Source organism: Mycothermus thermophilus (genome assembly GCF_041956435.1).
Source record: "Mycothermus thermophilus strain CBS 625.91 unplaced genomic scaffold VTJ04scaffold_2, whole genome shotgun sequence".
NCBI lineage: Eukaryota > Fungi > Ascomycota > Sordariomycetes > Sordariales > Chaetomiaceae > Mycothermus > Mycothermus thermophilus.
The window spans coordinates 873,926-898,077 of NW_027191428.1; the positions used below are offsets into that span (position 1 = coordinate 873,926).

Genomic DNA, 24,152 nt, shown 5'->3' on the forward strand with positions numbered 1-24,152 from the left:
GGGAGTTTTCTGTTTGGTTTTGTTTTGTTTTGGGGGAATCACTTGGGCTGGCTCTGGCGTCTTGGAGTAGAGGCCTTGCGGTTAGGTGGTCGTCTATGTACGAATGTATCCGCAAGGATTCTGGTCTTGGATCACCACCTACGGTTGCCCGGTTGTGTCGCCACACACAGCTGATATGGCTGATAGAACTGGTGGGGTAAACCTATATGACCCGTTGCCGGGTCGAAGAGTACGTTGAGTCTGTTTCTGGATGTTTTACGGGAGCCTTTACGTTCGGCATCCCAGCCAAAGGCGAAATAATACGATCAAGTTGTTGGGTTCTGGGCATCATATTTGTCGATGTTGATTGTCCTCATCCCTGGTCTTCTAGATTACACACCCCATACAAAAATGACATTCATACATCATCACCAACAGACCCCATGCCAAAGCAATATCCTTCGGTCTCATCGCCACGACTTCTGAACCATGAACGACGTTCTTCGCCAAGTCCATGCCCCAGCAATGCAAAAGCCGCCGTTCCCGTTCACCCGGTCCACCAAAGTCAACCACTTCTCATCCCAACCACGATGACATCACCATCACCATCATCATCATCATCATCATCATCATCATCATCATCATCATCATCATCATCATCATCATCATCATCATCATCATCATCCAGGCTGTTGTCGACGTCGCCCGGGATGGTCTCAGTATCCGAGAGGTCGTCAATAAGGTGGAGATTTCGGGACACTTCATCGACTGCCGCCGCGTGCTGGTTCAACCTCTCCACCACCTCGTGAAGTGGTTGGGATTTACTGCGGCTGCCAAGGCAAACGAGCTCGTCGTCTTGCTCTGCGAACGCATTGCCGCCACCGCCACCATCCTCATCATCGCTATCATCCAGCTCGATCACATTCGCAGTCCCCGGACCGCGGGGCACCGTCCACTGCACTCGCCGCTGCGGCCACGCGGCCGGATCAAGCCCGTCCTGCTTCAACAGCTAGTTGATCAGGTGCCGGTACAGCAGCTTGACCACCGACGGCGCGAACGCGTTGCCGATCTGCTTCTTGACGGTCCCTCCCTCAAACCTATGCCAAGTCGGAAAGCCCTGGAGCACGGCGTACTCGAGCAGCGTGAAATCGCGCTCGCCGTTCCAGTGGTAGTTCTGCCCGCCGGCGCACGTGATGGTCCGCGCGAGCTTGGACGGGTCCCAGCACGGGCGCGGGTAGTCGAACCGGGCGCGGTGCACGTCGTGGAGTGGGTGGTTGTAGTTCTCGGGGATGCCGCGCAGGGCGGTCGCCGGCGTCACCCACGGCAGCAGGCCGCCGGCGCCGTCTTTACTATGCGTGGTGGCCGGGAACGGCGCGAGCTTTTCTCCGGGGGCTGCGCCGATTATGATGAGGCGTTTGCGCAACTGCGGGATGCCGAAGTTGGCGAGGGGGATGACGCGCCAGCGGACTGAGTAGCCGAGTCTGGTGAAGCCGCAGAGGAAGGTGTTGAAATACTCCGCGAAGCGGGGCGCGAGGATGCCAAACGTCTGCTCGACGGTGAAGACCCGAGGTTTGAGCTTCTCGATCAGGTGGGTGCAGGAGAAGAGGATGGCCATGTTCTGCTCATCATCCTTGCCTGCGATCGTGTGCGCCGGCGACCAAAACTGGCAGGGAGGAGAGAGGTGGAGGAGATCGATGGGCGCGGTTTCTTCATCCGTTCCGAGGAAGTCGGTCACATCCATGTCATACACTCGGGTGCTTGGGAAGTTCTTTCTGAGAGTCTTGACGGCGGGCTTCCAGTGGTCGACGGCAAACATTAACTGGGCGCCCGACCTCTCGATGCCCCTCGAAGCGCCGCCACCGCCAGCAAAGATATCGCCGGCTGAGTAGCGCTGGTCAGGCCACAGCCTCGGGTATTGCTCGAGATCGGAGAGCCCAGTGTCGAGGTCGAAGATTGGGTGTTGCGGCCCATGAGGGTTATAAGAACCTCCGGGGATTTTGCCGCCGCGCCAGCGGTACCGGTTCTCGTGGTCTGAAATGCGATACTTGGGATCCGCTTCATCCTCGCTGAATGCAGTGAACCCCTTCTCATAGGGCCTTGGGCTCAAGCCGTGATACCAGGTCTCGAATTTGAAGCGGCAAACGAGAGGGCCGTTCTCTTCAATCCACATCTGTCCGCGCCGTACATAATCACGGCGGTCGAACCGGTGCTCCGGGAAAGGTGCGTTGGTGATTCGGATGTCTCGCTGGCGGAGAACTTCGCTTGCAGCAACTACGAAGACTGCTTGGTCTAGCCAAGGTCTGTTTGATGACAGGATTTCCGCTACCAGGGCGACTTCGTTCAGTTTTGGCGGAAGCATTCCGTAGAGCTCGCGGGTTCTGGTAAATCCTAGACCACGGAGCATGACCTCTGGGTTTCCGGGCTCGCGGAAGATGGAGAGAATTCGCAGATACTGGACGTTCCATTCGCCATAACCGCGCATCAGTTCGACGTCGACTCCGCGATGGAGGACAAGGCCATTTGGAAGTCTGTATTCCGTGATTTGCCATTCGATTTTAGTGCCGTTCTCGTAAGTTGTCAAAATCTCGTCGTCATCGTCGCCAGTCAAGTCGATGACCTCGCGAACTTGGTCCTCCAGAATCTCCTCGACCAACTCTTGCTCTGCCTCCAGGAGCGAAGACGCATCTGAGGGTCGGCGGTTGGCGTCGACTCGGGAATACAGCTGCGCGAGTTGCTGGTCGACTTGGTGCCATTGGTCGTTGTACTGCTCTTGACGTCTAGCGCATTGCTGGATGACATAAGTCGCCTCGTCGTCAAAGTCCGGGATGATGATGGGGTTTTCCCTAGATCCCATCATGACGACGTCGTCAGGCCTGGTGATCGAGCCACCGGGCGAAAGAAAAGAAATGTGGAAGGTTGACAGAACAGATGGATGTAAGAGAGCTAGGAGAGAATAGGCAAAGCCCAGTAATCTCAAGGCAAAATGTAAGACAGAAGAGGTGATATGTGAGATGGAAGAAGAGGTATCGGAATCGGATTGAGATTGGGAGAGAAAAAGGTGTAAACGCAGGGAAAAAGGCGGTGCAGATCCATGTTGGAGGAAAAGGTAGAAAAGAGACCAGCGGGGCCTGGACGTCGCGGAGGTCCATGTTGGGGGAGTGAAAGGTGGAAAGGCAGAGGAGATACAAGCGGAGCCTGGAGGTCGCGGAAGTCAATATTGGGGGAAGAAAGGCGGAGACGCAGATAAAACAAGTCGTGCAGATTCATGTTGGGGGAAAAGATAGAAAAGAGGCAAGCGGAGCCTGGAAGTTGCGGAACTCAATATTGGGGGAGTAAAGGGTGGAAAGGCAGAGGAAGTATGGATATGGATGTGAACTAGGGAACGATGGAAACACAGGTGAGAAGAAATGGTGGGAAGAAAGACAAACTCAACAGACGAATAATCTATGCCGACAATGTCAAGATGTAGATATAACTTTTGAAACAAGGTAGAAAAGTCTTAAAGACATGCAAAAGCCTTTTTGGTGAAAGACGATCCCAGAGCGTCTGCAGAACATTCGCTAATTAGATTGAAGGAACAAGACAACTCAAGTCCAGCAAGTGAAAGAAAGCGCACTTAAGACCCACAAGCACAACTCAGTGTCAGAACTAAAGCAACAATGGAAATCTGGCCTTTTAAACTAAATGGCCGTTTTTTGGTTGTTTTAAGGCGAGGTTGCATGTCAACCATCTATTGTCACCGCTGTGGTTTAACGGGCCGATGGTTTCAGAGTCCTAGTGACAGCGTAATCTAAAGGTGCGCCTGGTATGGTGCAGTTGGAGCAGTCCCTTGGACCAATTCACTAACTCTTGTCACATTATCTCCCTTCTCATTAGAATTCCACCAACGGCTGCTGGGCTCATCATCCAAGTTGACTGTTGACGAGTTGTGGGCTGTATGAACAGGAAAAAGCCAGATAACAAGCAGGAACATATAACGACGATCGGTTTTAATTATAAGGGTATTTAACTCAAAAGCACTATCCATGATGTTTGAGTTTCATTCCCACGTTATCTTCTCAGAGAGAGGAATCTAGAGCGAGCATCACGGTTTCACGCTGATGAGTTTACATGAGGCTAGAAAAACAAGGGCCCAAAAAGCCACCTTCAAAAGACAATGGTGGCACAGCATTTTCCTGCTTAGAATCTAGAATTGTGTTTTTGCAGAGTACTTAGCTCAACTCACTTGTGCCGTCTCTTTGTCCTATGTGATGTTCAGAGCGAGATCTCATTCAGGGGTAAATCCCCACAAAGTCAACAAAGGGAGCGGTTGAGGCAGTAACCAGGGTTAGGGTTATGCGGCCAAATCCGTCTCCACCAGGATGCATAAATTTTGCAACCTCGAACCAAGGTCAATTGGTGTTGATCTTCCCCCATTTCGTTTGCATGAAAAACTCAGACAACTTATTCCATGACGACGATAGGTAAGTGCCTTTTCTGCTGCCAGCTGCTTGCCCATCATTTTGCATGATGACTTCAAATTTGACAAAACCTTGACTGCCGAGCTCGTCAGTGAGGAGAAAACACAACCTCTGATCCTGTCGCTATAGTCCAGCTAAGTCCGAGTCTCACTGTTGAGTTGGACATTGCTAACCATCAGAGTTGCTGGCTATCTAGGTGCCGGAATCATAAGTCATTGCAAGATGTTTTCCAGAGTTTATGTATCCAGCCAGAAGTATCCAGCTAGGTGAACAAAAAAAAACTCGAGACTCTTCCTCTGTACAACATGAGCTCGGTTCTTGACAATGCATGAACATGATGTCTACAGATGCTCCATTCCATGGTTCATGCTCGTAGTGCTCGGTCTATGGCTAGCCTGTGCAAGTTTGAATGCATCGTTTGCGAGTTTCCATGGTCAGTATCCATGACTCACGACTTTATGTCCATAGTCTGCAAAACATCTTCATCCCCCAAAGAGGTTGTATCCGTCGTCTGTTATGTCAACCCTGGGATCTGTGAGTCTGCATTATCAAAAGTCAACATCTCCATCCATGGTGGTTGTCATCTGCAAGTCTGCATGCTGTACAAGTACGTCAATCGAAGAATTGAACGGAAAGTGCGAGTCTGGAGCCTGGGCGGGAAGCTCTTTCCATTCGTGAGCCCTCCGATGTATACTTTTTCAGACTTCGCATCGCTCCTTCCACGAGAATTTCACTATATCCTTCTGTGTGCCTGGAGCCCGGAATCTCGATGTCACCACGCCTTTGTCTGGCTCGCATCTTCTCATCTCGTCTCGTCTCGTCTCAGTTCGGTTCACGTCAAATGCGACTCAAAGTCACGCCTCATCTTCACAAGTTGAAACGATTCTTTTGAGAAAGGTCAAGAGTTCCAATCGTCAAGAACCTTCCATTTGCCCGGGACGAAGGAGTTGCGGTTCCTCTCTTCCGCAAGATATGTCACCGGTGTGAAGTTGGAAGCGGCCTCAAAATCGAGCAATCCAGAAGACAAGCCCAACTCTGTTCTTCTGCTGGTCTTGAATCGCGAACAATTGAAGCCCTAACAACAACAAGGGAACACGCTTACCTACCCACCAGAGGCCCAGGATTTTGCACCAAACCTCACATTCCCCGGGGAACAAGACCTCGTTTCTGGTATCTCTTACGACCAGATTCACTTCCTCCACCTTTGTCACACTTCCACTCCGACGCCGAGGAACACACATTGGGCAGTAACCTGGCCAACCAACTACTCTCATCCGATTCGATCTCACTTATTTCATCCACCTTCACCAACCTTCCACTTCAATTGTGCACCTCTCCTCAAACCTCGACTTCACTATACTTCTCCGTCAAACTTCCACCCCGGTTTCACTTACTCAACTTGGACCCCTGCTTCACTTACTGGAAGTGAACTTTCTTAACCTTCGACTTGAGTCGACTTCCTTCACATCTACAAGTTTTTGCCTCGAAAAACTCCCTTCACCCTCCAACCTGCGACTTAATTTCTCATTTCCTCCACATGTCTACCAACCTTTGACGCTAGCAACCTCCTCTACCCCCAACCTACGACTCGACTTCACGCTTCTTCATCCAACAACCTGCGACTTCAACAACTTCACTTCCTCCACTCCCGACCTTTGACTCAGCCTACCTTCCAACAACTGCCAGTCTTGAACTCTGATTTCACAATCTCCATCTCTAACATTTGACGCGACCTGGCTTTCTCCACCTCTCGGTCTTGGACTCCAATCTCAAAACCTCGACTCCCAACCGTTGACTCGACCTACCTACCTCCGCCTCTAACCTTTAACCTCAACTTTACTTTCTATTTCTTTCCAACTTCCAAATCACGCATTCCTCCACGTTAGGCAACCTCAACCTCTGACTTCCTCCAACCATAGGTACGTTTTGCACCTTCAAACCTTGACATCGACCTAACTACCTCTACCTTTAATCCCCTACTTGACTCTGCTTCCTCCACATTCACCTTCTTTCTGTTTTCATTACTGGACTTTGAGTTCACACAACCACCACCTTACACAACCTCAAAATCCGGCTTTTCTTCACTCCAACCGTACTTTTCCACCTTCACGCCTCGACACCGACTCAACCTCCTCTCCCTTTAACCTTCTACTTCCTCTGCCGTCAACCCTCTACTTGACTCTCCTTCTTCCACATCCAATTTCTTTCTGTTTCCAAACCTGGACTTCCAATTCACGCATCCCCCGCCTTAGACCACCTCACATTCCGACCTCGCTTCACTCCAATCATACTTCTTCCACCTTCAAAACCTCGTCATCGACTCGACTTCCTCTTCCTTTAACCTTTCCCTTCCTCTACCTCCAACCCCCTATTCAACTCTACTTCGTTCACATCTACTTGCTCTTGTTTCCAAATTTGGACTTCCAATTCACATATCGCACACCTTAGAAACTCAACTTCCGATTTCGCTTCACTGCAACCACTTCGACTCCAACCATACTTCTTCCACCTTCAAACATTGACACCGACTTAACTTCCTCTACCTTCAACTATCTCTTTAACCTTACACTTCCTCCACCTTCAACCCTCGTTTTAACCTTCCACTGTCTCTGCCTTCAGCCCCCTACTTACCTCTTCTTCCACATCCACTTTTTCTTTCTTCCAACTTTGGACTTCCAATTCACACTTCCCCCACTTAAGGCAACCTCAAATTCCGACGACGCTCCACTCCAACCGCACGTCTTGCACCTTCAAACCTCGACACGAACTTAACTTTCTCTACCTTCAACACGCTACTTAACTCTACTTCCTCCATGTCCATCTCAATCTTCACTTAGACCTTACAAACTCTCTGACCGACCTTCAGCTACGACTTGACCTTCCCTGCATCCATCAATCCTCAACTTTCTCCGACCTCATCAATCTTATATACCGACCGCACATCCTTGGACTTCACTGATCTTGACTTAACAACTTCACTTCCTGCATCTCTTTCAACCTTTCATCCATCCTGACTTCACTTCTTTCACCTTCATCCAACTCCGACTTCGGCCTTACTTATCTCATGTGAACTTTATCAACCTTCAACACCAACCTCACTTCCTTGACCATCAATTGTCGACTTCGACTTCACCTTCATCAACCAACCACAGAGTTCGGCTTGACTTACTCCACCTTTATTAATCTTGGAGTCCTGCTACCCGTACTCTACCTTCACCAACCCTGAACTCCGACTTTCCTGACGGCTCATCACTTGAACCTCGACTCTTACTTCACTCCATCCACGTCCATCAATCAGCTCTCTACTCAATTCACATCGTACCGGACCGCCACCTTTATCACACTTCTACAAGACTTCAGCTCTTGAGCTGCATCAGACTTCGACCCCAACTTCACTTCTTCCAAGATCGAACTTTTATCCGTTTTCTCTGGTTTCATTGAAGGTGAGAATTATTTGGTTTGATGAAACGTTTGGATAAAGTGATCTTTCCTTCCTCTCATTCTTTATGTCTCATCCACCACAGCCAATACATCTTCACAGTGGATGGGTTATGTGGTATGCCAGAAACGCCGACGAGGTCCCCTGGATGGTCGCGGAAATTCATCGCAACGCTCATCAGCGGCGCGGAAACACCTCTCAACGTCCATGGGGTTCGCGGAACCCCCTTGACAACATCATTAATTGGCCGTCGCGGAAGGGCCTGACAACAACACTCACCACTTGTCGCGGACTCGCCCCGGACACGACACTCATCACGGATAGACCCCTGACAACGATCATCTGGAGGGCATTTTCAAGAGCGTCTCTGGCGTGCCATATATTGTGATTCAGAAAGGCATCTTTGTCGCTCGCTCGGGCTCATGGACGTCTGACTTCCTCTAAGAGAAATCGCGAGCTCATACTAACATATGACCGATTCATTAGACCCCAAAGCAAGACCAAGATTCCCAACTACTTCAAGATGTTCACTCGCTCAGCGGCCAAAAAGCTTCTGGCTAAAAACAGCCAGCCCAAGACAGCAACTCCTGGTCAGCCGGACATGACCAATAGTGCTTCCACCGAGAAGGCTCTTGATGCTGGTGTCAAGGAGGTTACTGCTCTCCCGCCTAGCGCTGCCTCCCTTGACAACAGTGTTCTGCCCCTTCGCGATTCTGTTACGTCCCCTGGTAATGATGCTTGTCGTGGAAGCCCAACTGAGAACAACACTCATCGCGAACATGCCCCTGAAGACGATGGCTCTGAGAACCATGCTCTTGGCGGGAGTGCCCCTGGAGAAACTACGCCTCAGAGCAATGCCACTGGAGACGGCAGCGCTACTTCCCCAGAGGACGACGCGACTCGTCAACACGATCCAGCTACTCAAGTCCAAGCTGCAGCAGGAAGCACTGCTACTGTTCGCACGAAGCGCAAGCGGGAGCCGAAGCAGACTGTGCCAATCAAAGGCGGCTGGGCCATGCCCCATGGGATGGGCATCCAGCTTACCTCCAAGCTAGATGACGGGGCTCAGCAGGAGGCCGACTCTTCCAGCCTGGCCCCGCCAACAACGCCTTCTCAAAACACAGCCCCTGTAAACAAGACACCCCCACCGGCTCCCAAGAAACCGGTGAAGAAGGCTGTAAGACAAACAACACAGAGTCGTATCATTGGACACGTCACGAAGCCAGGTGCTCAGAATGCCGGCCAGCCAGCCGAGGCAAGATCCAGCGTACCCAACAGGAACTCATCCCTGGACGGCTCAGAGGATGATGACGAGAACCAGCCGCTCAAGCGCCGAAAGACCATTGTGAAAACCGAAGAGACAGAAACTCGAGAAGTTTTGGTGTCCAACGATGGCCCAGCTGCCGACAACAAGTCTGCCCAACTCAAGGTCACGAATGAGTCGGCCAAAATCAAGATCAAGAAAGAGGACTCCAAGAACGACATTGAGAACAAGCCCAAGCTTCTGGTTATCAGAGGTGTCAAAATTGTTGATAATGTCGTGGCTAAGCTTGAGGCTTCCAACAAGATCACGGTTGATGCCAGCCAGATCCTCAACCCAGACTATCGGATCAAGATCAAGAGGGGCAAGGACAACCCATATGGTCTGACACCTGGATACTCGCCGTATCCTTACCGGCGTGTCCCGACCCCTGAGCAATGCGAGGAGGTGCACCGACTCCTGACGGAGATGCATGGTGAGGTGCCACGTCCGGAGACTATTCCCCCTGCGTCACTTGAGATTGCCGGCTGTGGAGAGGTTCCTTGCGTGCTAGATGCCCTGTTGCGGACTCTGATCAGTGGCAACACCCTCATGGACAGGGCTGATGCAGCAGTCAAGAATCTCATCCAGCATTATGGCATTCGCAAGGATGGCACTGGGGCCGGTAGCATCAACTGGGACAAGATTCGGCTGTCTTCCCATCAAGAACTCACCAACGTCATCAGGATCGCAGGGAATGGCCCGATGCGCAGCAAGAATATCAAGAAGATCCTCGACATGGTCTACGAGGAGAACATGGCGGAGTACAATGCCGCAGCCACTGCTGCTGCTTCAGAGGGGAAGACGTTGCCACCTCCAACGGGCATTCCCAACCTCGACCATATCCGCAGCATGAGCAAGGACGAAGCCATCGCCAAGATGGTGAGCTATCCGGGCATCGGGATCAAGACGGCAGCTTGTGTTGCCTTATTTTGCCTGAGGATGCCGTGCTTCGCTGTCGACACGCACGTCCATAAGTTTTGTCGCTGGCTGGGCTGGGTGCCGGCGAATGCTGACCCTGACAATTGCTTCCGCCATGGAGAGGTCATGGTGCCGGACCAATTGAAGTACAACCTCCACCAACTGTTCATTCGTCACGGCAAGACATGTTTCAAGTGCAGGAAGGTCACCAAGCCAGGAACCAAGGACTGGAACGAGGCACCCGACTGCCCTCTGGAACACCTGCTTGACCGGAGCAAGGACGAAGCCAAGTCGTCCAAGCCGTCCAAGAGGAAGCAGGTTAAGGAGACGGAACAGGAGGATTCCAAGATGGACGGTGCCGACAATTCTGATGGTGAGGAACGCGATGCTTCGGAGAAGGAAGATGAGGAGAGAGATTCATCGAAAGAGGAGGTTTCGGATGCCGACGAGGACGACGGGGTCTCCGAGGTTGACGAGGAGGAAGATGACGACGACGACAGCGACTGGGCCGAGTAAGCCCGGACAGCTACCGGACAGGCGGCAAGATGAGTCTGTGAGGCAACAAGATGACCGACACCCGAGATCATTTTGCTTCAGCATTGCTTTGCTCGCTTTTTTCAAGGACTGGAAGCACGACGGAGATCTCAAGCCACACGGCCTTGCACAAACACCCCTTGATCACCCCTTGATTTCGACGACAGTCGGAAGAGCAGCCGTGGTTTCCGGTGATTAAGCGCACAACGATACGACGGGGATATGGAGAGACGCAAATTTGCACGAACGGCTTTCATTTGGACTGCAACCGGCCATGATATCAAGGACTGAGAGCGCAACAGAAAGAGGGCAACAAGTGGGCTTGCACTGACACCGTTGATTTGGACTGCAACTGGAAGAGAAGCCATGATTTCGAGAGAGCAGATCAGTTCAGATCAATATCATTTGCTGAGCGCCAGAGTTCACCCAGTTAACCGCTTCTGATCACAGACGCAACACAAAGGACGATGAGAATTTGAACCTGGAAGGAGAGCTGATGTGTGAGTTACACAGCAGGTTTCATGATTGAAGATGCCAGGCCCCACTTGCTTATGACGGCAGCCTACGCCTGCCGCTGACGTGAAAGTGCCCCACAAAAGAACGACGCGTCGATCTCCCCTGCACCTGCAACCCATGGCGCATCTTTTCGCGACTTGTGCGCCAAGGCCGCCCACTTCAACCGTACAAGTATGTAGACTTCGTTCCAACCGCCAACCTCTCGACACCACAGCACACAGCTCAGCATCCAACTTCAGTTCGAACTTTGCTGGGAAATCTTGGTTCCCGCCCAGGATTTCCTAGCTGACCAAGTATTGTTTTCATCGCGGAACCTCCCAACTCAGGGGAACTACGGGGCTTCATTTACCATCGGCGCTGGTCGCTCCCATCGCCTCTTCCCCCTATCGTCCGACGCAATACAGCATTGCAGACACCGCCGAGCACTCCGTCGCGGATTCTTTCATTTCCCGACTTAATACGGCACCGCAGGCTCCGCCGGGCACCTCGTCGCGGATTCTCCCTATTGTCCGATCTAATACAGCCTCGCAGACATCGCCGAGCACTCCGCCGCGGATTCTGCCCTTGCCTGACATAATTCAGCACCACAGGCACCGCCGAGAGCCTCGTCGCGGATTCTTCTCTTTTCGGACTTTCGCCTGCCTTCAGGTTATTTTCTTTCGGTCCTCCGCTTTTCTTGAACTTTTCGCTCTTTTCCTCCTCCACACCGACCGCTTTCAGCAAGATCATGCCACAACTTCCTTCAACTTTCCATCGAACGCCTCAATTCCATCAATCCGTCTTACCGAGAAGCTGAAGTCATCATTGCCCTGCTCAGAGTCACCACCATGGAGGATAATGCCATCCTCCATGAGGTGGTCGGCTGGCACCAGCAATTCGAGGACCGACCGCCGCTTGCCCATCTCTGCTGCCCCAAAGTCCACGACGAGGACCCCATAAATTATGAGGAACTGGACGTGGGGGAGCCGGGCGTGTCGCCCGCCGAGAAGGCCAGTCGCATTCAGGATTTCGAACGACGATTCCGAATCACCTACAAACTGAGTATCCTCATGGTTTTCGGCCAGGAAACAGCTGGCGAATGGCTGGAGAACTGGAAGAACGCCGTCGAGTCATGCCTGACGAAGTGCGACTCTTGCGTGGTGAATTGGCACAGTAGGCGCGAAACGTGCCTCAACGAAACGTGGGTCCTTGACCCATCAATTCTAAGCTGTGACGGAAACCCATTGCTGACTCATCTCGCGACTCTGTAGGGGCTTCGAGAAGGAACAGATCGACTATCTACGACTGACGATCGAAAACTTCGACAAGGAGAGGATTACCGCCGGCCTCAAGCGTGCACGCTCCATTCTCGAGGAGCATGGCCCGATGAACACCGCAAAGCTGGTTGGACATGACATGTCTGCCGTCGTCGCCCTCTTTGAGGCCCTTTGCAGCATCGAATATCTCTCCTACCCAGAGAACCGGGAGGATTTCACCTATGTCTTCGAGAAGACACAACAAAAGCGCCCGCTTAAGATGATGGGCGGGATCATCCCCACGATGACCTACTTCCTCTTTGAAGACGACTCGACATCCTCGCCGTTCCGACGGAAGTTCGCCGAGAGTGCCTGGGAAAGGAAAGAGCCGAATTCTTTGACGCATCGAGAATGGGACTGGGCCACCTCTCCCATTTTGACGGCCGCTATCCAAAAGGTGGCTTACACTCCGCAGAGGGGCCTTCCGTCTCCTGACCGGATCATCAGATTCTGGAAAGCCTTTTCATTTGTTCTCCGACCAATGAGTGAGAAGGATATCGGCGACAGGCTGCGAGCGATGGAAGTTCAGCCGAGCGTGTTTTACGTCGCCATCGAACACCTCGGGACGGACTCGGATGAGGCTTTTGTCCTCGTCTTGAACAGTATCCGTGCTCTGATTGAAAAGTCCCCGACGCATTTCTGGTCGGCTATTGATAATGTCATGCCCAGCCAGCTCGTCGAGGAGATCATCAGGAGCCCGGCCTTTCGCCGCTTCCTGAATAAATCACTCATGTTGGACATGATGGTCACGGATGGCGACAATCAAGTTCCTGCACTGGCGGCTTTCACGAGGTCTTTGATCCGCTCACTCCCATCGCTGCAGCGGGCAGATGTCTGCGAGACGCTGTTGCGCAATCTTTTTGACGTCCTTCGCAAGGACCGCAACATCGACCGAGCCGGCCATGCGACCTGCACCCTCGCCGGGTTGGTTACCCTCAGCGAATCGCTTGACGGCTACCTTCACAAGGAGACGGCCTTCGACACAGGCACCGCTCTCATCATGGTGAATCAACTTGTCAACCGCGTGGTTCAGTACAGCGATGTCATCAAGTCGGCGGCGGGTCTCAAGCCTGGTGATACCTTCAATGTTGGAATCTCCCAGACCGCCATGTCTATCATTCACTCAGCACTCGCTTTAGATGCCAGGGCGACTCAAATCGAGTGGGAGACCCTCATCACCGATGGCACCGTTCAAGATGCTGTCAACAGGGACTCTGGGGCGCTTTGGGAATCCTTCCTTGAAATGCTCTGGTATAACCAGCAAGGGCACTTTGAACTGGCCAAGGCCATGTTGATGGCCACTCTTCGCTTGCGAAGCATCGAGCGCTTCATTCCGAAGCGGAAAGGAGAGCTCAAGCCTGCGCTGCACAAATTCAACCAACGATACCAGCAGCAGACGGCGGCCATCGGCAAGATGCTCAACCGGTTGTCCGAGTTCAACCAGGAAGACCTGATCAAGTTTTGCTCTGAACGCCAGAGCCCGACGATCCACCCCATCGTATCGTCGCTAATCCATGGCGAAGATCCCATTCGTGAAGCCGGCTTCGAATTGCTCAAGGCCATTACGGATGAGATATCTCCCTCTGATGCCGTCGCCAAGATGTTGGAAGACTTCTTCTTCCCATTCCTGAACGCTTTCACTGATGCAGTGAAATATGTGACGGCCAAACAGGACGACACGAGCCCATGGAGCCATATGCTTCCGATCCTAAAGTGCATGGAGTCCGTGTTGAACGGCCTCTGTGATCCCTCGGTTGGACAGTTGCGGCGTAGGACGCTTACCACAGAGGAGTATGTTGCGGTCAAGCGTTGGTGGGAGTGCGCCTGGCGCACTATCGACCACTCGTTCCGCGGCATGCGGAGGTGGCACGAACGGGTTGAGAAGAAGGTCATGGAGGACTTTTGCCGAGACGTCATGGAGCTTGCGAACAAGCTCCTGGCCCAGGACGGTGTCATGGCCTCGGCGCTCAGTCAGCAGCAGAACGTCGACCATGCCACCGGTAACGGGGATGCCGCGTCCAAGGAGGCGATGGCAATTGTCTTGGAGCCGCCCCAGAGGTACTCCTTCTCCTTGGCCGACATGTTGCAGCTGCGCGACACTTACCTCATCGCCGGCATCATCGAAGTAATCAAGAAGCTCGTTGCTCGGCTGAGCCAGAACGACATGGCCCTACCCCCGAAGACCCTTGCTCATCTGGGGAACATGCTTAAGAAGAGGCATCTCAGCACTGGCAAGTATGACTACGTCCAGAAAACGAACATGACGGACGAGCAGCGAATTGAGCTCCTCAAGGCCCTCGGGGAGGATGCGGTTATTGAAGAACAGTTCATGGGTGGTGGCAAAGCTGCAGTGAAGGAAGCCAAGGAGAAGGAGAAAGCCTTACGCCAAAGCACGCTGGACTTCTCCAAGGGGACGGTGAATCTTTCGGCCCCGGCAAAGCCGCGGGCTCCCGAACCTGTTTCTGCGAGTGTCGAGAGACGGCCATCTGGGTTGATGGCAAAGTTGGGACAGGATGCTCCTCCTCCCAAGATGCCGAGCACGCTGAGCCCGGCGGCCAGGACCGCGCAGCAAATGTCTATCAAAGAAGCCAGGGCGCGGGAGAAGGCCGAAAAGGCCAAGCGCGACGCCGAAGCTATTGCACGAGCGAGAGCTTTGCGCGCTCCGTCCAAAACCGTCCCAGGGGAGGGGTCCGGTTTGCAAGCCATTGCCGGCGTCCGAGGGAAGGACCATGCGCCTGTGGTTAAGGACGAAATCATGGTCGGCTCGTCCTCCGAAGAGGAATCGGAAGACGAATCTGATGATGAGCGGCTTGCGCTCAAGGCCAAGGCCAAGGCCCAAGGTCTTAACGAAGCTGAACGACGGCGGTACCTCATGCTCGCCGAGAAGCGTGGGCCTGTCAAAAAGACCAAGCTCCAACGCTCTGCGAAGGACATGCGCGCGCGGCTGATCCCGCCGATGGACGTGCTTCACCAGGCCATTTTGGAATGGGATATCTTCCACGAGGGTAACGACCCGCCGAACGGCTACCGCTGCGATCGCGTGTCCGACACGTACCCTGATCCTCGGAGCTATAAGCAAACCTTCTTCCCGCTCCTCATCAACGAAGCATGGCGTTCATTCGTCACGGCTAAGGACGAGTGCACCTCCAAACCTTTCGGCATGAAGATCCTCAACCGGATGACAGTCGACAAGTTCATGGAGGTCACGGCCTCCGTGTCCCTGCCTACTAGTAGAGAACGGGGACTGACTGAAGGCGATATCGTTCTCATTTCCAAGGGCGAGGACCCCCTCAACCAGCCTGGGGAGATTCACAGCCTCGCACGGATCTGGAGGAGCACGCCAAAGAAGGACACGGCCGAGATCGTCTATCGCCTCAATGCCAGGTCGAACCAGATTTTGCCACTCCTGTTCAACGGGGCGGAGTTCCACGTTGTCAAGATTACCAACATGACGACGATCGAGCGCGAGTACGCCGCCCTAGAAAGTTTACAATACTATGACCTGATGGACGAGGTTCTCAAGGCCCAGCCCTCTCCCATGCTGACTTTCAGCGATGAGGCCATCAAAGGGGTCATGGAAAATTACCATCTCAACCCAGGTCAGGCGCGCGCGATTCTGAACGCCAAGGAGAATGACGGATTCACTCTCATCCAGGGTCCTCCGGGTACCGGCAAGACGAAGACGATTGTCGCCATGGTCGGCTGTCTTTTGACGGGTGTCTTGAAGTCATCTACTAATGCCGTAGCGCTGAACTGGTCTGGTCCTTCGACTTCGGCGGGCCAAGCTGCGCCCAAGAAGCTTCTGGTCTGTGCGCCGAGCAACGCAGCTGTGGACGAACTGGTCCTGCGTCTCAAAGACGGCGTCAAGACGATGAACGGCACGTTCCACAAGATCGATGTCGTCCGCCTTGGTCGCAGCGACGTTATCAACGCCGCCGTGAAGGATGTCACGCTCGATGAGCTGGTGAAGGCCCGGTTGGAGGCTGAGATTAGTAAAATCACCGGTCCAGCCGAGCGTGAGAAGCTGCATCAGGAGGCGGGGGAGCTCAAGAAGAAGATTGCTGAGCTGAGGCCGCAGCTGGAGGCGGCGCGTCTCAGCGAGGACCGCAACGTGGCCATGAAGCTCCAGCGCGAGTTCGACGAGCTGAAGCGTCGACAGGCTCACATCGGCGCTCAGATTGACGCCGACAAGGCCGGTGGCAACACCTTTGCCCGCGAGGTCGAAATCAAGCGTCGCCAAATCCAGCAAGATATCCTCGATAAGGCGCAGGTGCTGTGCGCGACTTTGAGCGGCAGTGGTCATGAGATGTTCAAGAACCTTAGCGTCGAGTTCGAAACAGTCATCATCGACGAAGCCGCACAGTGCGTGGAGCTCAGCGCGCTCATCCCCCTCAAGTACGGATGCTCGAAGTGTATTCTCGTCGGTGATCCCAAACAGCTGCCGCCGACGGTCTTGTCGCAGTCGGCTGCCAGGTACGGCTACGACCAGAGTTTGTTCGTGCGGATGCAGAAAAATCACGCCAAGGATGTGCATCTCCTGGACATGCAATATCGCATGCATCCTGAGATCAGCAGGTTCCCGAGCCAGGAGTTCTACGAGGGACTGCTTCAGGATGGCGGCGACATGGCCAAGTTGCGCACGCAGCCGTGGCACCGGAGCGAGCTGCTCGGCCCGTACCGGTTCTTCGATGTCAGGGGCTCTCAAGAGCGTGGTCCCAAGAACCAGTCGCTTGTCAACGAAGATGAACTCAAGGTGGCCATGCAGCTGTACCACAGGTTCCGTACCGACTACGCCAATATCGATCTTAAGGGGAAGATCGGCATCATCACCCCGTACAAGGCCCAGCTGATGCGGCTGCGACAGCGGTTCACCGAGAGGTACGGCGAGGATATCACCGAGGAGATCGAGTTCAACACGACCGATGCCTTCCAAGGTCGCGAGTGCGAGATTATCATCTTCTCTTGCGTCCGTGCCAGCCCGACAGGCGGTATCGGTTTCATGACGGACATTCGCCGTATGAACGTCGGTCTCACGCGCGCCAAGTCGTCGTTGTGGATTCTCGGCGACTCCCGTGCCCTCGTCCAGGGCGAGTTTTGGGCAAAGCTCATCGACGACGCCAAACAGCGCGGCCGCTACACGAGCGGCAATATCCTCTCCCTTCTCAGCCAGCCCAGCCGCCAGGCTTTGCCAGCACCTCCACAGCGAAGGGACAGCGACGTGGTCATGAGGGATATCCCTGCGGTTTCCACGCCCGCCTCGAACGCAAACAAGGGCCCCGTCACGCCTGGGTCCCAGGGATCGTCGTCGGCGCCGCGACCGTATCCTCCCGAGGCGACGGCGGTTCCTCCAACCCTCCCCTACCGTGGCGAGGGCATTGGCGGGATCAACGAAAGGGGTGAGGTGGTGTCTACGATACCCAGGGCCGGTGGTGCGCCAGTCATCCAGTCGACCACGGGGTCAGCTGGGAAGAAGCGGAAAGGGGATGATGATGATGGCCAAGCGTCCAGCTCAAAGAAGGTCAGTATGGTTCTCATCACGACAGCGATGAGCATTGCTTTTCCCGTTCAAGAAGGTATGCTGACACCCTCACCAGATGCAACATGGCTCGGACAGAGACCATCTGAATAAACCTCCGGCGTCCGCCAAGCCGCTTAAGAAGCTGAAGCCTCCGGTCGACCCGTCGGCCATGGAGGTGCTTGGCCTTGCGCCGCCGGAGCGGGCACCTCCCCCGCCACAGAATCGACCACCGCAAGGATACAATCATCCACCGCAGAACCGGCCGCAGGCAGGGCCCAGGCCGAACCCCCCGGGCCAGAATCCTTCGAGGGTAAGTCTCCGAGTCAGCTGAACTACTGACACAGACCCATGGTATTGCGCTCTCGTAACAGATGACTGACGAGTGTTTTTTTTTTTTCACAGGGGCCCGTGTCCATGGGCAAGAAGCCCGACCCGTTCATCCGGCGAAAGCCGGGCAAGCGTTGACGGCAGTCACGCAAACCAGACGGTGGAAAGCTGTGGGATTTTACCTGGGCACTCGAGGTACCCGGGTAGTGTTGGATTGTGATTTCTCTTATTTCTCTGTTCTGTAGAAAAGAATTCATTCAAGGCGGCGAACGAGACGGAGGGTTATAAAGGGTTGTCTAAGGGACCGCGTGCATGGCAGGTGGACGGGGAGCCAGGTTAGCCTTAATTTCCTTGTGGATGGTTGCTAATGGCTCGGGTTGCTGCGATGTTTGCATGTTTTCTTTTGGGGTTTGTCATATCATCAGCGTCTGCTTTGACGGAACGCAAAATTGGGCCATCATGGAACCTGGATGATAGAGATATTTGCGTTGGTTTTGGGAGAAGGCCGTGGGATTGCGGCTACCAAACTTGAAGGGATGGATGGGACTGATCACCCACCTTAGGGACAGGACGAAAACGGACTTTAGGAGCGTCTACTACTACAAAACGACGTTTCCATCCGCGGGGGTTCACGGAGGAAGAAGGATGGCTGCGGCGGAAACTGCTTGTCCTGACCCGAATCCATATTGCAGAGTGGAAGCCCGTGTAAGAGGTCCTTGCGGGAATGAAGTCGCCGGCTTTCATCCATCCGCCAAAAGTACCTCCATTTGGGCGTCCAGTAGAGGGGTACGATCATGGATGCTTTCCCTGTCTCTGTCTCTCTTGCCTGTCGCCTCGGTATCGAGGGGTTTTGTTGATGGGCGAGGCCGTCGAAGAATGGTGTTTTCCCTAACCTCAACCCCAACCCTGGTTTAACCACTACCTAACCTTATCCCTAACCCTGGTGCCCGGACGACAACCACGAGACCTGACACAATATTGTTGCATCTTTTCATCCAACTTCCACTTCCCAAGTGAAGAATCCTGGCCGAAGTCCCAAGCAGGATCAGGTGACCAGCCATTCCATGAGATTTCCCTGGTGTCCTCGTGTTGACTGAGAAATCATCCCATGTCTCACATGTCAAGATCTGTCCTCTCCTACCTACGAGTATGGAGACGTAGGTGTCTGACCTTTTCGTCGACGATGGAGATGCCGAAGTATCCAGATTCTAAGTGCCCAGCAGGATGTACTTTCATGTTCAAGCAGTTGGTCAGCACAACCAGGAGGATGAGAATGGAGTGATGACTACCGTATTGCATCCGGAAGACTGTGACTTTGACAACAATCACGGCCTCTATCTACGAGCACACCTCACCGTCATCATACCTGAATTATCTAACAACGGGGAGCACACAGAAAAAGTGATCTCATGAACCATGTATATTACCCTACCGAGACAAACTACCAACCCGGTTCGATTCATGACCCAGCACAGACACTCTTGACAGCGAAAAAGAGAAAATAACAGGACCAATCGAGACGGACCCACCAGCAAAAACACGACGTCTCTCCCATCGCGGCTGGTGTGCCCAGTCTCACCACATCCTCAATTCAAGCACCCGAAAAGCGAAGGAATGGGGAGGGAACGAAAGACGCCAGCACCGAACTGTCGGGGAACCACGACCAATACGCACGCACGCACGCCCACGCACACAGACCACGCCGCGCCGACGTTGTGATGACAGCAACCGGGAGTGAGGTGGGTGAGTGGCTGACAAAGGTCGAGGTTTGAGAGAGAAGACAGCTTTTTTTGCTTTCCACGCCGCTGCTGATGACGTTTGCCGTCCAGGTCCCGAAGATGAAATATCCCTTTTTGTTGGCGATATCAATCTGAGAAGGAAAAAAGGGGCCAAGCCGAGCAGAATGGTCGGAACAAGCGTCAGATCGAGCAGCGGTAGGAAAGGGTGCCCCCTCGCCCGTTGGGTGCGCCAACATGGTAAGGAGCGGATAGACAAACTCCCCAGTTGATCCGGGAGTCCGCCCGTTGGTTGTTGTTTGACAGGTTTGCGGCTTAGATGTCGTCGATGGAGATCTCCTTGGGGTTCTTGTCCTGGGCGTCGCTCTCATCGCCGCTCTCGTCGCGGTCCTCATCGAACTCGAAGCCGTAGTCGCCGTCGTTCTCGCCACCGAACGTGTCGGTTTCGTTGATCTTGGCGTTATCGGGCAGTTCGCCGTAGGCTTTCCTGGGGGGTTGTTAGATCCATGTCTCGGGAGGGCTGAAATGGGACGGTGCACGTACAAAGAACGGGCCTCATCTGCGGAGTACTTGAGGATGACGTCGGCCTTGTTGTCCTGGTAGTCGCGCAGCGAGACCAGGATGATGTCGCCGTTGTTGATCCAGATCTTTTTCCGGAGCTTGCCGCGGATCAGGCCGAGACGCTTCGTACCGTCGAAGCACTGGCGATGGGAAGTCCTTGGTCAGCTTGGGTTGTCGTCAAAAGGGATAGAAGTGAAAGTCACATACGTAAGCCTCCAACCGGCCGTTGCCGAGCATCTTCAGCACCTGGGCATACTCCTGGCCCTCCTCCTTGAAAGTGAGCTCGCGCTTCTCATTGCTATTCCAGTGGTCGTCAGCGACCGAGACGGCCTCGAGATGATTGAAAACAGGTAACTGGTGATGCAACGCACTCGTTCTCATTCTTGCCCCTGCGGCGGTTCTTGCCACCCTTTCCCTTATTCTTCGGCATGTTGATTCGGTCTGGCTAGACTTATTTGGCAGATAATGCGGGTTTGATAAACGAGGAAGGGCGTCGATGGACGGGTCTCGTGGGTGTATAAAGGTCGACGTTGTCGAGATGTCGCTGATGAAAGCGAGAAACTGGGCGCAAGAGGGGCAACTACCCAGTGGGGTTTTAAGGAGGTTTCGTGGGGCGGCGCGGCAAGGGTTGTTTGGTTTTGGCCCGAGCCTTTGTGCTGTGACTTTGACGAGTTCTGCACAGCAATGGTGGGGCAGTGGCGGGGCCGAGAAGAGTCATCGCGGCAACAGCGCGGTTACGGAACGGGACCTTGCCTTATCGATACTGAACGAATATCCGGCCGGGTGGTTCCATCAATTGAACTCAATTGAACCTCAACGCCAGAGCCCAAAGAGAGCTTCGAGCAACAATTCCTCAACCTCCAGCTCCGCGCAGCTCCTTTCCCTTGCCCTCTAAGCCTCCATGTTTCAACGCTCCCTCGCCCGCCTCAAACCCAGTTCCAATCCCCGACTGTCCCCTCCCAAACCGCCCCCCAAACATGCCTCCACCACCATCACCCCCGACCCTACGTACAGCCCTCCACCAACAGCCATGATCTCTCACCTCGGCGAGGTCCAAGTCCAGCCCAGCAAACGCCTCCACGCCTGGATGGTAACCCACGACATCGTCTTTCCCGACACGCAACGCCTCGTCAAGGGACAAAGCACCAACTCGGCCGCGCTGCCCTTGCGCGTCTACTCCTGCCCGCGCAACGCGCTCAACTTCTACGACCTCAAATACTTCGCGGCCCACGAGCACCCGCTGATCGACAAGATCCTCGAGCGCTACGTCGAGCGGAAGCGCGACTGGCCGCTGTGGACCTACGTACAGGGCCAGGCGACGGCCGACGAGGTCTGCGCCGTGGTGGTGCGGCGGGCGAGCGAGAACAAGACGCGCGCGGCCCTGGTCCAGGCGCTCAAGAGCGTGGGCTACGACCCGTTTGGGCGCAGCTTGGACGAGAAGAAGCGGCCCCTACGCGGGACGATACGGGTAGCCGTGGTCAAGCCCAAGGAGATCATCAAGGCCGACTTTGGACAGTTGGTCGAGTACTTGTCCAAGCTGCTGCCTAGAGCATTCCCAGAGATCGGTACGGGAGGTATTCCACAAGCCCAGACTCGGACGATGCCGCGCAGTGGAGGATTCCAACAGGGGCGTAACGACACTCCACAGCCTCAGATCCCCAAAAAGTTGCCAGAACAGCTGATTGATGAGCGCATGCGATCCAGCATCGCCTCGTCTTCCCGCAAGATGTGAAGAGGCAAACTGTACGCATACGACACACAGCATATACACAGTGCATTGATGCGCGTTTACTCCAACATCTATGCCGAACCGAGCCCGCCGTCATACCCTCACGCTTGGCCCTTCCCTTCCATCGACTGGATATACTTGGAATGTAGATCCTCAACAGCAGGGATGATGAGGCTCTCGATCTCGACCTCCGGCTCGCCTTCAGGCAAGCTCTTGGGGTCGAGGGGTTCCGCCTTCTCAACCTCGACAGGCTTGTCACTAGCATCGGCTCCCGGTTTCCGGAACGGTACACGGATCCAGCGGTCGGGGTTCCCTGGGGACACGAAGACCTAGTGGCGTTAGGCACAAGCATGTCAAAACTGGGATAGGAGACACATACAACTTCCCACTTCCGTGTGGCCCTTGGAGACGATGAATCGTTAGCTTCCAGCTTAGATTCTCAGAGGAGGTTGAGGAAACGTACAGGAGATTGCCGATCACCAGGTGATGCTGGTACCTGTCAAGCGAGTACTTTGCCTTATGCACGAGGATCGTAGGATCTGTCTCGAGCTTGAACGACACAATCATTCCCTGTGGCGACCAGCCCTCAACGAGATTCTTGAGGAACTTTGGCACGGGATCGAGGTCAATGATGAGTCGCTTGCTGCGGGGCACCTTTGGTGACGAGTCGAAGTTGTCAAAGGTCTCCTCGTCCTCTACCGCGGAGAGGTCGGGGGTGGGGGTTTTCCCTGGTGTCCCTGAGTTCTTCTTTTTGAACGACTCGACAGCGTCGGTGCTCTGGATTTTGTGCTCCGACATGCGATCCGGCTGCCGTCTTCATCAGCTGATCGTCGTTCCTCTCCAGCAGTTGCGCCATGTTTGCCCTTACCGGCACGAAGAAGTCGCTAACCGCAGCGGCCAAGTACAGCAAGCCGCGCGGACCCAGGGGCTGCATCAGCTGGGCGACGCTGCGCAGCTCGTGCAGGTAGTCGGAGATGCTCACAAAAGGCAAGAGCAGCAGCATGTTGCGATCGCGGGCGTCGCGGTACTTGCGCAGGACATGGAGCATCTTGGCGGCATCCTCGTCGCGCGCCACCACGCTGCCGTTGGGCCCCTCGCGGAGGAAGTCGAGGAAGCAGTCTGTGGCATGGCTGTAGTGGCGGGAGAAAGGGAGCAGGGAGAATTGACGGTGGCTGGAGAGATGTAAGTTCCTCTTCTTCCTCCTCCTCCCGAGCACCTATGGAACGGGTTTAGAGGGGAAGGGTGCGTACAGAAAGATGACGGCATAGCCAGCCTCGAGAAAGTACTCGGCGCTGGTCTTGGGAGAATCAGTCAGCCAGACTGAACTGTCATGCGAATCACACGAGGAAGAGACATACAGCTCCGCGCGTGCCGGCAGAGAAGTTATCAATGAATCGGACCGTGTTTTTCTCTAGACAAGCTGTTAGGACTGCGCTTTATCTAATCAAAGTGTGTCAAGCAGAGGCATACCCAGGGGCACGGTTGTTCCACCCGAGGTGACCAAAACTAAGCGCCTGCCGGCAGCAGCATGGTAATTGATAAAGTCACGGGCCAGGGCAGTATGCTTTTCGAGGTCCTTGGGCGGCGGGTTCGCTGAGAAGTAGTGGTCTTCTGCCAGAGCAGCCAGGTTTGGTGGGGGAGTCTCGCCCTGGATCTGGGACAGCATGGTGTTGGTCAACCAACGGTTGATGGCTAGTTGGGATGTAAGTCTCTTAGATTGAGGATCAGTTGGATATGATGATGAGATGGGATGATGAGAGTGAGTTGGTTTGAGATTGACATGATGTTTCGTCCTCGGCTTAAGGTGTTGCCCGTCGATGGATGGTGGGGTTCGGGT

The 24,152-nt window shown here is 54.2% G+C and overlaps 7 protein-coding genes across 7 annotated transcripts; 3 read left to right on the forward strand and 4 right to left on the reverse strand.

Moving 5' to 3' along the window:
- Nucleotides 1-544: 544 nt before the first annotated feature.
- Nucleotides 545-2,833, reverse strand: VTJ04DRAFT_2460 (uncharacterized protein; the record flags this gene model as incomplete). The annotated part of the gene is made up of 2 exons (XM_069360252.1): nt 545-988; nt 1,022-2,833. 2 exons carry the CDS (start codon nt 2,831-2,833, stop codon nt 545-547), a joined length of 2,256 nt encoding a protein of 751 aa, XP_069220981.1.
- Nucleotides 2,834-8,401: 5,568 nt separating this feature from the next.
- On the forward strand, nt 8,402-10,615 carry VTJ04DRAFT_2461 (uncharacterized protein; the record flags this gene model as incomplete). Its single annotated transcript, XM_069360253.1, has 1 exon — nt 8,402-10,615. The coding sequence occupies one exon, from the start codon at nt 8,402-8,404 to the stop codon at nt 10,613-10,615; it is 2,214 nt and encodes a 737-aa protein (XP_069220982.1).
- Nucleotides 10,616-11,976: 1,361 nt separating this feature from the next.
- On the forward strand, nt 11,977-18,427 carry VTJ04DRAFT_2462 (uncharacterized protein; the record flags this gene model as incomplete). Its single annotated transcript, XM_069360254.1, has 4 exons — nt 11,977-12,329; nt 12,400-17,962; nt 18,039-18,272; nt 18,365-18,427. 4 exons carry the CDS (start codon nt 11,977-11,979, stop codon nt 18,425-18,427), a joined length of 6,213 nt encoding a protein of 2,070 aa, XP_069220983.1.
- A 158-nt stretch (nt 18,428-18,585) lies between these two features.
- On the reverse strand, nt 18,586-19,844 carry VTJ04DRAFT_2463 (uncharacterized protein; the record flags this gene model as incomplete). Its single annotated transcript, XM_069360255.1, has 3 exons — nt 18,586-18,689; nt 18,756-18,847; nt 19,756-19,844. 3 exons carry the CDS (start codon nt 19,842-19,844, stop codon nt 18,586-18,588), a joined length of 285 nt encoding a protein of 94 aa, XP_069220984.1.
- Nucleotides 19,845-20,340: 496 nt separating this feature from the next.
- Nucleotides 20,341-21,016, reverse strand: VTJ04DRAFT_2464 (uncharacterized protein; the record flags this gene model as incomplete). The annotated part of the gene is made up of 4 exons (XM_069360256.1): nt 20,341-20,512; nt 20,569-20,726; nt 20,794-20,884; nt 20,958-21,016. 4 exons carry the CDS (start codon nt 21,014-21,016, stop codon nt 20,341-20,343), a joined length of 480 nt encoding a protein of 159 aa, XP_069220985.1.
- Nucleotides 21,017-21,487: 471 nt separating this feature from the next.
- Nucleotides 21,488-22,318, forward strand: VTJ04DRAFT_2465 (uncharacterized protein; the record flags this gene model as incomplete). The annotated part of the gene is made up of 1 exon (XM_069360257.1): nt 21,488-22,318. The coding sequence occupies one exon, from the start codon at nt 21,488-21,490 to the stop codon at nt 22,316-22,318; it is 831 nt and encodes a 276-aa protein (XP_069220986.1).
- A 98-nt stretch (nt 22,319-22,416) lies between these two features.
- VTJ04DRAFT_2466 (uncharacterized protein) lies at nt 22,417-23,981 on the reverse strand (the record flags this gene model as incomplete). The annotated part of the gene is made up of 7 exons (XM_069360258.1): nt 22,417-22,644; nt 22,695-22,716; nt 22,779-23,122; nt 23,184-23,487; nt 23,566-23,612; nt 23,674-23,726; nt 23,786-23,981. The coding sequence occupies 7 exons, from the start codon at nt 23,979-23,981 to the stop codon at nt 22,417-22,419; spliced, it is 1,194 nt and encodes a 397-aa protein (XP_069220987.1).
- Between the last annotated feature and the right edge of the window lie 171 nt (nt 23,982-24,152).